This window comes from Mandrillus leucophaeus, unplaced genomic scaffold (genome assembly GCF_000951045.1).
Source record: "Mandrillus leucophaeus isolate KB7577 unplaced genomic scaffold, Mleu.le_1.0 Scaffold948, whole genome shotgun sequence".
NCBI lineage: Eukaryota > Metazoa > Chordata > Mammalia > Primates > Cercopithecidae > Mandrillus > Mandrillus leucophaeus.
The window spans coordinates 225,702-241,068 of NW_012110341.1; the positions used below are offsets into that span (position 1 = coordinate 225,702).

At 35.5% G+C, this 15,367-nt stretch overlaps 1 protein-coding gene across 1 annotated transcript in view; it reads right to left on the reverse strand.

The window, feature by feature from the left end:
• Window positions 1–4,681: 4,681 nt before the first annotated feature.
• LOC105532300 (catenin alpha-3-like) overlaps window positions 4,682–15,367 on the reverse strand; it is a 695,161-nt gene continuing 684,475 nt past the window's right edge. Inside the window, exon 6 of the mRNA XM_011970429.1 lies at window positions 4,682–4,858. Coding sequence (XP_011825819.1) covers window positions 4,682–4,858 — 177 coding nt within the window. The remainder of the gene's footprint in view (window positions 4,859–15,367) is intronic.

The following is a 15,367-nucleotide window of genomic DNA, read 5'->3' on the forward strand; positions in this document are numbered from 1 at the left end:
AAGTACCAGGTAAGTTATTTGCTATGAAACACATCTGTAACTTTTCTAAGAAAATCTGCCCCCACCCACAGAAGATGCAAGATTGTGGCAATTCTCATCACAGCTATTCGAACTATGATTAGCCATCTGAAAAAAAAAAAAAAAAGTAATCCATCTATTCATTGGTCTTATTTTGGACCTAGAGCATCTAGGCTGGTACTAAAAAGATCCAGAGGACCAGCTAGATTCTTTCTCTTTTGTTCAACTGGGAAAATTTTGAGAGAAGATGCCATAATCTGTAGGAGCAGATGTTGAAAAATTATAATGTTACAAAAAGATCACTGGTAAAGAATCATGGCTAAACTAATATAAGGTAAGTTTATGAAGGCACAGAAACTTGAGAGAGCAGTGGAAACCACTCACTATTTCAGTCAAACATGTCTGGTTGTCTGTTTCATGGCCATTTTTTTTTTTTTTTACTAACAAATCTCTGATTTTCTTTGTGTAGTAAGTGACTAGCAATAAAGGTTAAACTGTGGCTGGTCTAAGCCTAGTGTTCAATTAGAAACTGTTTATACCAGCTCACAAGAGCCGATTCTATGCATTTTGTACCAACTCAGTTTAGTGACATCACACTGGTAGCTTAAAACCTGCAAAGGTGGGAGTATTTATGCCACAGAAATAAACAAATGCTACAAATTAGGACTACCACTGCCTCTGGCTTCTACTCAGTTGTTAATCACTTATCAGCACTCTCTAAACTCATCTTGGAAATCTAATTTTCTTTTGCCAGTGATTGGCTCAAGATTGGGAGAGGAACCAAGTTTTGACCTATGACAAGGAAGAGAAACTGATGAAAATCATCTGGAAAAGACTTTTTTCTTGAAAGTTAAAGCTGCAAGCCAGTTTCTTTTTCTGTTTTAAATGGTGTTGTGTAATGCTTGGAGATGCAATGCTTTAAGATGCAACCATGAGGGAACATCAACAGAATCCAGAGATGCTTACACATTAATAACCTTGAACTGGGCCGGGCGTGGTGGCTCACGCCTGTAATCTAAGCACTTTGGGAGGTTGAGGCGGGTGGATCACAAGGTCAGGAGTTTGAGACCAGCCTAGCCAGTATGGTGAAACCCCGTCTTTACTAAAAATACAAAAAAATTAGCCGGGCGTGGTGGCACATGCCTGTAATCCCAACTACTTGGGAGGGTGAGGCAGGAGAATTGCTTGAATCTGGGAGGTGGAGGTTGCAGTGAGCTGAGATTGCACCACTGCACTCCAGCCTGGGTGACAGAGTGAGACTCCTTCTCAAAATAATAACAATAATAATAATAATAATAATAATAATAACCTTGAACTGTCAGAGGCATGTGAACCAGAACAACTCCATCTTGAATAGGAGCTTGGTAAAATGAGGTTGAAACCTACTGGGCTGCATTCCCAGACAGCTAAGGCATTCTAAGTCAAAGGATGAGATAAGAGGTTGGCACAAGATATCGGTCATAAAGACCTTACTGATAAAACAGGTTGCAGTAAAGAAGCTGGCTAAATCCTACCAAAACCAAGATGGCCACAAGAGTGACCTCTGGTCATCCTCACTATACACTGCCATCAGCCCCATGACAATTTACGAATGCCATGGCAACATCAGGAAGTTACCCTATATGATCTCAAGGGGGGATGCATGACTAATCCACCCCCTGTTTAGCATATCATCAAGAAATAACCATAAAAATGGTCAACCAGCAGTTCTCGGGGATGCTCTGCTAATGGAGTACCCATTCTTTCATTCCTTTACTTTCTTGATAAACTTGCTTTCACTTTGCACTGCGGACTTGCCCCAAATTTTTACTTGCACAAGATCTAAGAACCCTCTCTTGGGGTCTAGAATGGGACCCCTTTCCTGTAACAGAACTACTACCAACCAGGGCATCCAAAATAGCAGTCCACCCTGGGCATAGAAAATAATGTGCATTTTCTGTACAGAATTTAAAAACAATAATTAAACATATTAACCATCAGTCCACTTTTTATTATCCTCCTGTACAGACAATTCTAAACAATGTTAGCCATTAAAATATCCCTCTCCACATAGCTTAACTGCTCCTACCCAAGTCGTCTGTATGCTAGGGCCAGTAACCCTAGAGCCAACTATATCAAACATCTAGCTATGTGACAATGAAGGGTTTTTGTTATTTAAGTAACTTTTACATGAGTTTTCTGTTTCTTCTTTATGTTTTGAACCGCTTAAGTTGTCCATGAAAAGAAGCAGATCCAAAATATTGGTATATTAGGTTAATCTAGCACTAAAGGGAAAAACTATTAATTCCTGCTTAAAGGACCTACAATATCCCTGAATCCCAGGCCTCCCCAGGTTCTAATCATGCAAAGATTGGTAAATTATGGTTCCGGTTCCCCTTCTTGCATGTCCAGAGGATTCTCCCTATGTGCTGTCGGTATTAAAATATTAAACTATCTTTACATTGATGAATGTGAGTAGGTTCCTTTGCCTTTTAACCAAAAGGCAGAAACTACTATTTAACAATCAAATTACAAAAGGCTTTTCCAATATAAGGTGTAGATTGAATTTACTTTGCAAAGTCTTTAAGAAGGAGATAGCAAATAGACAAAAATATGCTTAACATTGTTTATAATAATTAAAATTACTATTTATCTAAATATTAACAAAAGAATACAAAAGTGAATAAGTTCTTGAATAATATACAATCATGCAGAAATATGCAGCCAAATATGTGTAAAAATGCAAGTAACATAAATATATATATATATGCATGATACACATTTGAAAATATAAATATATATTAGAAAAATGGTGAACAGAAAAAAAATCAGTTAGCAGTGGTTATTATTCCTGAGTAGTGGAATCAAAGGCCATTAATTTTTTTTCCCATACATTTTCTATATTTCCAAAGATTTTGATTCTATAAAAATAAAGTAATTTTAAAATACATAATTAGCATATGTTCAATTTTCATTAATGTATCATGAAAATATAGTTGGTTTTTGGAACAATTTTTCATTATGAGAATGCTATACATACATGAAAGTAATGAAGTCAATAGGTTAGACTGGACTAAATCAGGTAACTTTAAAAAATGAAGTTGGATATTCATGAGAATTTGCATTTTATAAGAAAGAATATTATCACATTCCAAGAAAATCCTTCTCTCACAAAAAAGGAAAAAAATATAATTTATTTTATAGAGAGGATTACTTTTTGAGAGAATAAAAAAGACTAAAATGTGTTTAGTTCTTTGTTCTTACCACACAAACAAAACTTGAATTATGCTTCTGAGGATATTGATTTATAAGAGTATCTTCACAATCCTGTGGGATATTATTCTAATTTGTGATGAGATAATAATCTGGGCTTCACATGGAATCTCAAGCTTGTCTATTGAAGTTAGATATTTAGACTTGTTTGTTTAATTATTTAGATTAGCACTGTCAAATACATATAACGGCTGTTGAATTATCATATTGCATCTGTGAAAGGAAAATAAATCTTGGGGCCCCAAAATGACTAAGCCAAAGGGGAAAGTCAAGCTGGGAACTGCTTAGGAGAAACCTGTCTCCCATTCTATTCAAAGTCATCTCTCTGGTCAGTGAGATAAATGCATATCTGATCGCCTCCTTTGGAAAAGTTAATCAGAAACTCAAAAGATTGCAACCATTTATCTCTTATCTACCTGTGACCTGGAAGCCCCCTTCCCATTTCTACTTGTCCCACTTTTGCTTCAATTTGTTCCACCTTTCTAGACTGAACCATTGTTTATCTTACATATGTTGATTGATGTCTCGTGTCTCCCTAAAATATATAAAACTAAGCTGTGCTCTGACCACCTTGGGCACATGTCATCAGGAACTTCTGAGGCTGTGTCATGGGTGCATATCCTGAACTTTGGCAAAATAAACTTCCCAAATTGACTGAGATCTGTCTCAGATTTTGCAGTTCACACATTTCAAATCGATGTTTTCCCACTAATATATTTTTTTCCCTGAGGGGAGAAAAATTTGGTTGGAAAAGAAGTGCAGGGAAATCAAGATATATAAATGTATTAGAGGGAGAAATGTGGATTTATTTGAAAATCTAGGAAAAACCTAAGACTTCTAGACATTATTGTGTAATATGTTTTGGCCATGAATAGGAGTTTCTTTTATAGACTCAGTGTAAATTGTTAAATTTAAAAGGATTACAAGAGATGAGGCTTGTAATCCCAGAGTAGACCATGGATGACATAACTGCTGCTAATACATGGCAACATATTGCATCCAGAAATACAATCAATTAAATGTTTACTGTATTAAATAAAATTAATTTTATTCAGTATTATTCTTTTTTTTTTTTTTTTTTTTTGAGATAGAGTCCAGCTCTGTTGCCCAGGCTGGAGTGTGGTGGCATGATCTCAGCTCACTGAAACCTCTGCCTCCTGGGCTCAAGCAATTGTCCTGCCTCAGCCTCCTGAGTAGCTGGGATCACAGACATTAGCTAAGACGCCCAACTAATTTTCATATTTTTAGTAGAGCTGGGGTTTCACCATCTTGGCCAGGCTGGTCTCGAACTCCTGACCTCAAGTAATTCACCTGCCTTGACTTCCCAAAGTGTTGGCATTTCAGGCGTGAGCCACCATGCCTGGCCCAGTATTATTCTATTTTATAAAGCTGACAAGAGAAAATAAACAAATTAAAAGAATAAAGACATACCAGATACAGCAAGGAAGTCATCAATGCTTGTAATGTCATCTACGGCTTCAGTGAGGACATGTATATGATTCTCCCATGTACGCTTGTACATTTCCATGGTGTTTTTGACCACTTGACTTTTGGGTCTTGCAGCCAAAGCAAGTGCAGCATTAACAATCTATAAAGATAAGGATTGAAAAAATTACCTATTGATTACAATGTTCACTATTTGGGTGATGGGTGCACTAAAAGCCCACACTTCACCACTATGCAATACATGTATGTAAGAAATCCGCACTTATAATTCTTAAATATATAAAATAAATAAAAAATATTAAAGCAATAAAATAAAATTAATTAAATTATATTCATTCATATTAAACATAAAAAATGGAATTTAAAAAATCTGTAAAGATGTAGAATGTTTACTCAGTGATTTCTTTAAATACATTAAGTGTATTAAAATTAGATTATTTAAATTAAATACTTAATGACATTCATCCTCGACAATAGGAAAAACAGTAAAATGTCTCCACATATATACAGTTTATATTGAAAAGTATAAAATGTTTTATATTTATTAATATACATTATATAGGTATAAATAATTTTTATTTTTAAATTTTTCCTACTCTATCATTGCAGAGTGAGTTTTTTAAATATAAACTTTGTCACCATAAGCTCCATTGAGTTCAAGACACTTTTCTAAGTTATGATATCAGGCATTTAATCTATCCTTAAAGAACTGATGATTCTGGGAATTTAAACATATCAATCCAGTCTTTTTTACATTATTAACTGGTGAGAAATGGATGCCTTTAACAGATTTTTTTTTCAAATTAGTAAACAAAAAGAAATCAGCAAGAACAAATTAGTACTGTAAGTTGAACCCAGTGATTTCCCATGGATATTCCTGAAATATTGCCCTTGTTTCAGGAGATAAATGAGCAGAAGCACTGTAATGGTGAAGAAGGACATTCTGGTGACACATTCTTGGGCATATTTCTGTTAAAGTTTCGGCTAATTTTCTCAAACCACTCTCATAGTAAGCAGATGTTATCATTCTTTGGCCCTCCAGGAAGTCATTAAGCAAAATCCCTTTAGCATATCAAAAAACTGTTGCCATAACCCTTGTTCTTAACTGGTCTGTTTTTGCTTTGACTGGATCACGTCCATCTCTCACTAGCCATTGCTTTGATTATGATGTCTTCAGAATTGTACTTGTAAAGCCGTGTTTCATCTCCTGTTACAATTCTTTAAAGAAGTAATTCAGGATCTTGATCCCACTGATTTAAAAATTCCATCGAAAGCTCTGCTGTTGTCTGCAGCTGATCTGGGCACAATGGTTTGGATACTCACTGAGTGGAGTGTTTGTTCAACTTTAATTTTTTAGTCAGAATTGTGTAAGCTGAAGTAATTAGGATGTTTATGGCGTTGGCTATTGCTTGTGCTGTTAATCACTGGTTCCTTTCAATTAGGGCATGAATAATATAAATATTTTAAAATCACAAATGGATGTGGATGGGCTGCTTCTGTGAGCTTCATCTTCAACATCATCTCACCTCTTATTAAAATGAGTTATCGGTTTGTAAACTGATGATTAATTTGGGGCATTGTCTCCAAGAATATTTTGTAAAGCATCAGTGATTTCATCAATCTTCCACTCAAACTTTGCCATAAATATGATGTTTCTTCTTCAATTTCAGCAGAGTTTATGTTGCCTTTCATAGGGGTTTGATATAGTTTGGCTGTGTCTCCACTCAAATCTCATCTTGAATTGTAACTCTCATAATTCCCATATGTCATGGGAGGGACTTGGTGGGAGGTACTTGAATCATAAGGGCAGTTACCTCCATGCTGTTCTCATGATAGTCAGTTGAGTTCTCAAGAGATCTGATAGTTTCATAAGGGGGTTTTCCCCTTTTGCTCAGAACTTCTCCTTCCTGCCACCATGTATAGAAGGACATGTTTGCATCCCCTTCTGCCATGATTGTGAGTTTCCTGTGGAACTGTGAGTCAATTAAACCTCTTTCCTTTATAAATTACCCAGTCTCAGTTCTGTCTTTATTAGCAGCATTAGAACAGACTAATATAGAGCTGTTTTCAAAATGATGTCTCTTATTTTCGATCCGTCAAACTATATCCTGTCCACACACATTATCACAAGTTAGTACAAGTTTATTTTGGTGCAAAAATGTTGAATTCTATGCATAACTTTTTCATAAAACACATTTTCAACAAACGTTTTGAAGACCTCTCATACAATGATAACAATAAAAAGAAGCTTTTCCTACTGAATATCCTAAAGATGACACCTTAAGTCACTTCCTGTCACCACATTATTGGAGGTAGAAGATGGAAAAAATTAGTTGCCTGAGAATAATATATTTAAATCCCCCTTTTTATTTCTTTTCTATAAAAGGGGAACATATTAAATTTTAAGGAAACACACTAACTTTAAAAATAACTACTGTGCAGTATGCCTCGACTTCAGTTTTAGAGTTTTATTAACCTATTAACTTACAATGTACCTTTGTGTATACTGCAATGGCTCTGGTCCCTGGTGTTTCATTGTTCTTGCAATTGGACAACTATGTACACATGTGGTTGTACTGAAATTATGCCTTCACAGCAAAGTATACTTTTAAAGTACTGGTGTAAAACCCTCAGTGGAGATATGAAGTTATGAATATAAGACAGGTTATATTTTATAAGAATATTTTCAGTTCTGCTGCTGATCCAATTTATCTGATTCAACACTGCACACTATGAGGAAGTTTTATCCTACTTGACTCTTCTGATATTTAGCTTAAATCTAAAAGAAGACACAATTCAGAATTCTTCTTCTAACCCTCTTTAAGGCAGAAAAATATTCATCCCAATGTCACACTCCTAGAATTTTAGCCATATATCTAGAGAAAATAAAATAACCATTCTTAAATCTTCTTCATGTAAAACTAAAGCTTTTTAAAAAATGAATTATGTTGCTTTCTGAGGCATTTTGTTTCTTTAAATTATGGTTGAAATGTTTACATGTCAGTCACTTGACCCTGATAATTTTTAGTCTGTCAGTTCACCTTTGAAACAGTTTCTTTTAAGTTCAGGCCTTATTATATCTTAACTGGGCCGTTCTAGTGGCCTTATACTTTTCTACTTCCAGTCTCTATTTGCTCTGAGACATTCTCCTCAATGCAAACACATTTCTTTCTCAAATGCCAAAGTGATAACCTTTGATAAAATCCTAGTTGACAAAAAACGAAAACCGTATTTCTTTTCAGTAATTCACAGTCTAAACCCATCCACAGGTTGGTCCTTAGCTGCAGTTCACTCTGCTGTAATAATCTTACTCATTTTAGTTTTCGTTCCAGCCACAGTTTTCAGCTCCATTTCCTTATCACACCACTCATCGTTGTACCTCTGTGACTGTTTTTACAGCTGAATCTACCTTAACGCCCTTGTTCCATCCCTTTTTCTGCTCTACTCCATCCTAGGAAACATTTTTTATATTTAGCATATCCATGGAAAGATCACCACATACTGTGAAGCCTGTCCCATTCCCTACACCCAGCAAACTGAATTGTTTTCTCTTTTGTGTTTAAAAAATATTTTGTCCATATAAATAAATAGTAGCTATTCTATTGCATGATTGCTCATACACATGTCTATTCCTGGGTAATGAGCTCCATCATAGGAGGGACTATGTATTATTCATCTTTGCTTCTTGGTATACTAAATATGTTAATTACCATAACTGCTATAGTTATAAACTGTCCCTAAGAGAAACTATTCTGCTCACAGTCCACACTGAGAGGACAGCCACAGGGGGGCAGGTTTGGTATTATTTTCTCTTTCTTCAACACTATTTAGGTCATAGGCAGGTACCCAATTCAAGAAGAGTTAATCTCTTGGCCGGCTGGTGATAGGTCATGAGGTTTGATATAAAAAGTTGTGTTGTGTTAATCAATCTTGAAAATTTGAACTAGAATTTATGGAGAAATCATTAGTTAGCAGTCAAGACCAAAGCTGAAAGTTTCTGTAAAGAGCAGCCATTTTATAAAATCAGAACCAGAGGGGGCCAATGGAGCTAAGGCTACAAGGAAACTAGAGCCAAAGTGTAAGGAAGAAGAAACTGTAAATAGACTGAACCTATGATGTTTAAAAAGAAAAAAAATAGGCCAGGTGCGGTGGCTCACGCCTGTAATCTCAGCACTTTGGGAGGCTGAGGCAAGCAGATCACCTGAGGTCAGGAGTTCAAGACCAGCCTGACCAACATGGAGAAACCTCCTCTCTACTGAAAATACAAAATTAGCTGAGCATGGTGGTGCATGCCTGTAATCCCAGCTACTCGGGAGGCTGAGGCAGGAGAATTGCTTGAACCCAGGAGGCGGAGGCTGCAGTGAGCTGAGATTGCACCATTGCACTCCAGCCTGGGCAACAAGAACAAAATTCTATCTCAAAAAAAAAAAAAAAAGAAAAAAGAAAGAAAAAATAGAAAGACAAAAATAAACAAGCAAAAGCAAAGTGTGGAGTAAAATAAGCCAGTAGGTGGCAAGAGGAGAATGGGGAAAATATATCAAGAGAGTCAATAACATCAACAGAGATAAAATGATGCTCAGAGAAAAGAAAAAAAAAAAGAAGTTGACTGTTTTTGAGAGTATCCTATTTTGGATTACAAAAACACAGAAATACTAATAACGATAATAATAAAATACTAAGTCCATACTTTGCACCATGCACCACTGTTCCAAGCACTTTCTACATATTCACCTAATTTTTTTAACTTAATTTTTACATCGCATTGAGGTAGGTAGGTGTTGTCATCTCCATTTTCAGATATGGTTACCAAGTTATTAAGGAGAAGTTGTCAACTTGACCTAGACTTCCTGCTCTTAATTGCCACACTGTACAATCTTCTATAACAATATTATACTAATTTATGATGCTATGAGTGAGTGATGACCCTTAAAACCATAAAGGTATCACTGAAGGAAACATTACAATGCCTGGTGTAAAGAAAAACAAAAGAGAGAGCCAATGTGTGTGTATGTGTGTGTGTGTGCGCGCATGTGAAAGAGAGAGAGAGAGAAAAAAAATATATATATAAAATTTGCTAAGTTAACCATTTATAAAATTCAGTGGCATTAAGTACATTCACATAGCTGTGCAACTATCCATCTCCAGAACTTTTTAGCATCTCAAACTGAAATTCAGTATTCATTAAACAATAACTTCCCATTCTTCCTTCCCTCTAGTACCTAGTAAGCTCTATTATACTTTCTACTTCTTGCTGTTGACTATCCTAGATACTTCATATAAGTGGAATTATACAACATTTGTCCTTTTGTGTCTGGCTTATTTCCCTTAACATAATCTTTTCAAGGTTTACTCAAGTTGTAGTATGCATCAGAAATTCATTACTTTTGAAGATTAAAGAATATTCTACTGTATGTACATACCATGTCTTGCTCACCCAGTCATCTGTCAGTGGACACTGGGTTGTTTCCATCTTTTGGCTGGTGTGAATAATGCTGTTGTGACCATTGTTGTACAAATAACTGTTCAAGTCTTGGCTTTCAATTATTTGGGGTATATGCCCAGAAGTGGAATTGCTAAAAAAATTATATGACAATGTTTTTAAAAATGGGGTCTCACTCTGTCACCCAAGCTGGAGTGTAGTGGCTCGATCTCAGCTCACAGCAACTTCCACCTCTCAGGCTCAAGCAATCCTCCCAGCTCAGTCTCCCAAGTAGCTGGTACCACAAATGCACACCACCACACCCAGCTAATATTTTTTGCATTTTTGATAGAGACAAGATTTCACCATGTTGCCCAGGCTGGTCTAGAACTCGAGCTCAGGTGATCTACTGGCCTCAGCCTCCTAAAGTGCTGGGATTCCAGGCATGAGACACTGTGCAAAGCCTGACAATTTTAAATTTAAGTTATGAAATTGCCACATTGTTTTCAGCAGTAGTTGCACCATTTTATATTCCTATCTGCAATGCCGAAGAGTTCCTATTTTTTCAAATCCTGGCCAAAACTTATTTCCCCTTTTGTTTTTTTTTCCTTTAATCCTAACCATCCTAACAGGTGTGAAGTGGCATCTCATTGAGGTTCTGTTTGCATTTCCCTAATGATTAGTGATGCTGAACAACTTTTCATGTGCTTATTGACCAACTGTTTATCTTCTTTGGAAAAATGTCTATTCAAGTCTTTTGCCCATTTTTAAATTGTTTTTTATTGTTGAGTTTTAGGAGTCCTTTACATATTCTGGTTATTAATCTCTGATTATATATATGATTTGTCAATATTTTCTCCCACTCTTTGGGTTGCCTCTTCCCTCTCTTGCTAATGTCCTCTGATATACAGAAGTTTTGAATTTTAATGAAGTCTAATTGATTTTTTTTTCATTTTTTGTGCTTTTGGTGTCCTATGCACATTGCCAAATCTGATGTCATGAAGTGTCACCCTGTGTTTTCTTCTAAGAGTTCTATATTTTTAGCCACTATATTTGAGTCTTTGATTCATTTTGAGTTAATTTTTGTATATGGTGCAAGGTAAGGGGCAAATTTCATTCGTTGCCATGTACTTAAGTTTTCCCAGCACCAATTGTTGAAGACTATCCTTTACCCATAGAATTATCTGGGTAGACTTGTCAAAAATCATTTGACCATAAATGCAAGGGTTTATTTCTGGGATACCTATTCTATTCCATTGATCTACATGTCTGTATCACACTTATTTGATTATTGCAGCTGGTAATGAATTTTGAAATTAAGAAGTGTGAGGCTTCTAACTTTGTTCTTATTTTTCAAGATTATTTTGGCTACTCAAAAATCCCTTGAAATTCCGTATGAAATTGAGAATGTGTTTTTTTCTATATGTGCAACATACATTGTTGGTATTTTGATAGGGATTACATTGAACTGGTAGATTGCTTTGGTTAGTATTATCATCTTAATAATATTAAATGTTATAACCCATGAACATATGAAGTCTTTTCTACTTTTTATGTCTTCTTTAATTTCTTTCAGCAATATTTTGTAGTTTTCAGCAAAATCTACAAAGGAAAAGACATTCAGGTAAAAATCTTTCACCTCTTTCGTTAGCTTATTCCTAGGCATTTCATTTCGTATGATGCTATTATTAAGTGAAATTGTTTTCTCAACTCCCTTTCCAGATTGTTCATTGTTCGTATATAAAGACACACTGATTTTTGTGTGTTGATTTTGTACTCTAGTGAATTCTGTTATTAGCTTTAAGATTTATGTGTGTATAATTTTCAAGATTTTCTAAATATGAGTATGTCAGCACTGAACAGTGATAATTTTATTTCTTCCTTCCCAATTTGGACACCACCAAAAAAAAGTTTTTTTATTCATTTAAAGTGGGATTTTGTCAGGCAAGTGATAAGAAAGGAATGAATTGAATTGATTGAGGTTATAGGAGGAGAACACAGAACTTCAAGGAACTGCTGAAAGCACTCACCAGCCTCCTCTTTGAATCTAGCTTCTGTTATTCCAAGTACATTCCCTACCCACGCTCGCTGATAAGGGCTGTGTTTGATCCTCATTTCTCTTTCCTTATACAGGCCTGTCCAAATTAGCCCCTGTTAGACCCTGTGCATTAGGCTGTCTGGCACCCCTGACAAAAGTCAGTTTAGTTAGCTTCAACTGGTCTCACTCTATCTTCTTTAGGCTTCTCCTCATTTCTATTGGTATATGTGGTCAAGGCCTCAACATGCTTTAGGCTAAGCTTCCTCATATTTTTCTATTAAATCAGATAGACTATTTTTACTACATTCTAAACTCATTTACCTTGGGAAACCCTTGAACATCTAAACTACATTCAGAATATTTAGGATTTTCAGACTGTCTCAAGATTTTCATTGTTTCCCTCTAGGTATTAGGAGCTTGTATTTACAGCAATCTCATTTGTCCAGACACCTTTTAAGACCCACAAGAGACTCTAGAAATGTGTTCACATTGTCATTTGTTCGAGTAAAATCTGCTACAAATAGTTTTGGGATCCAGCTAAGGGGAAGTTCAGTTGAGGATACATTTAGTTTGTGTTTAGTGGGCAATTTCAGGTGTGTTACAATCACTTCCCTATATCTTTTACCACCTTCATACTTGTAGTATTGATATCGGATCATGATAGAACCAATAGAGCCTTTGCCTGTCCTAATGATATGTGCTTTCCTTTCTGAAACACCTCCAAACAAACTATGCTAGAACAAACACTGAATTATCTTCTCAGTTTCTACATAGAAAGTGACATTACAAAATAAATCGCTGTGATTTTAGAGGTGATCAAGAGTGTGCAGTGAAATAAAGATAGAAAAAAAGAAAATAAAAAAGAAGACTCATGAGGGTGTGTCTGACAGATCATTTATGCAAATATATTATTTTTCTGGATTTTGCTATATTTTGATATTTGGCAGCATTTTAAAATTAGTATCAGTTGGTTTTCATATTCTAAATAAATATTCACTTTTTCTTAAAGAAGGCCCTCAAAACTGTGTATACTTTAGGCTCCACACAGCCTGGCCTGTCACAATCAATGTATTATTTATTTATTTTATTTATTTATTTTTCGAGACAGAGTTTTTGCCCCTATCACCCAGACTAGAATGGAATGGTGTGATCTCGGCTCACTGCAACATCCACCTCCCAGATTCAAGCAATTCTTCTGCCTCCGCCTGCTGAGTAGCTGAGATTTACAGATGCACACCACAATGCCTGGCTAGTTTTGTTTGAATTTTTAGTAGACATGAGGTTTCACCATGTTGGCCAGGCTGGTTTCGAACTCCTGACCTCAGAAGATCTACCTGCCTTGGCCTCCCAAAGTGCTGGGGTTACAGGCGTGAGCCACGGAACCTGGCCAAACAGTGTTTTTTGTTGTTGTTGTTGTGGTTGTTGTTTTAATTTAAAAAACACTATCCTCTGAAATGATGAAATGAAAACATATTCAACTGCAATATTTTAATTCTTTACAGTGAAAAATGACTTATTTCCCTTCACCTTCCTTTTGATGTGACAATGGTTTTATTCAAAAAGGTTTTATTTTGCTTTTACTATATTTGTAAAAATGGAAGAATAGTGTAGTGATTATAAAAATAACATTGCTGAGGACCTGCAATGTGCCGGGCATGTTTCTAATTACTTGATTTGCATTAATGTTTTTCGTCCACTGAGAAAGATCTTATCGGTATCTCCAATTTGCTGACAAGACAATGGAGGCACAAAGGGATGAAATAACTTACCCCAAATTATAGAAGAAACTCTAGATTGGAAGCCAAGAGGCTCAAGTTAAAGTTTTACTTTGCTTCAAACTGATTTTATGTCCATAAAAAAAGTCATATTACCTCTCCAAGACCTATTTTCCCAGAAGTTACAGGTATGCGTCCATTGGGGTGGGGTGTGGAGACAGGGTTTGAATTAGCCCATGCCTCAGAGGTTCTTCACATTTTAACATTTGATTTAAAGCTGATGTATATACTTCTCTTGAAAGATTTCTAAAAACAATTACTTAAAATGTGAAAATAAATCTACATAATTTAATTTTTCCCAGAGATAGTTTGATATTGGCATTGATACAAATAATCTTAAAAATTTTAGTTAATATAACAAAAGCACTTTGGGGATTAAAAAGATGATTTATATGTAGTACCTATAGGTCTGATTACCTCAGTGTCACGGCATGTAGAGAAAATTAAAATAACTAGATATATGATGCCTCAAATATATCTAAGGTTGTATGTGAGGTGAATTTATGTAACATCTACTTAAATTGGTAACATCATCATAATTTCAGAATTACAGCAACTGGAGTAATGGCATCAAATTCAATGCTCTAATTCTGTACATCCTTTTCTCAGTTGCTTAAATGATGTCCTACTACCAAATATTTCTCACTTTCTATGCTGGCTTTTCCACATTTCTTTATTTTGATAACTTTTTCTATTTTACTTGCTCTCATATTTTACTTCATCTATGGCAAATTACCTTTACACTTCAGATTATGGCGTGCAATACTTCCCACCATGAATCTCCATTGTCAGAACTTTATGTTAAATGATAAAAGCATTTCAGAGTGGGGAGGGTGTGGTGCTGAGGAGACATAACTTGCCATGGACTCTAGATTTACAATTAATGAAACTGCATTCAACTTTGGCCTCACAACCTTTTTTGTAATCTTCTCACTCCATGAAGGGATGATCCCTGCATGATAGGATCACTCACACAGAAACTTCTCACAAGACTTCCATTTGCCTTGGATACACGTATAAGAAACTGAGCTATCCTATCCCAGGGGTTAAAAGTATTTTTTAAGGAGAGAAGGGGACAGAGTTTATTTCTGGGAGGATAGAGCTTTCTGTGAAAGTATATGCCAGTATAAATTTTCGTATCTCATAAAACATACTGCTGAAGAGGAAAAGTTCAACCTAGGACTATTTCAGTTATGCAAAATGTGATAAGCGGGAAAAATAATGCTCCCAGAAGGTCTGTAAAAGGCAATAATTCCACATGAAAATCAAAACATTTATTTTACTGTCTTTTATACTAAATATTAAGACTGGACAACCTTCCAAATTAAATAAGTAAAAGAGGAAAAGAATATAAAATACATTGTTTGTGATGATAAAACAAAATCACCAATATGTAGGTTTCGTCTGTCGTGGGGTAGG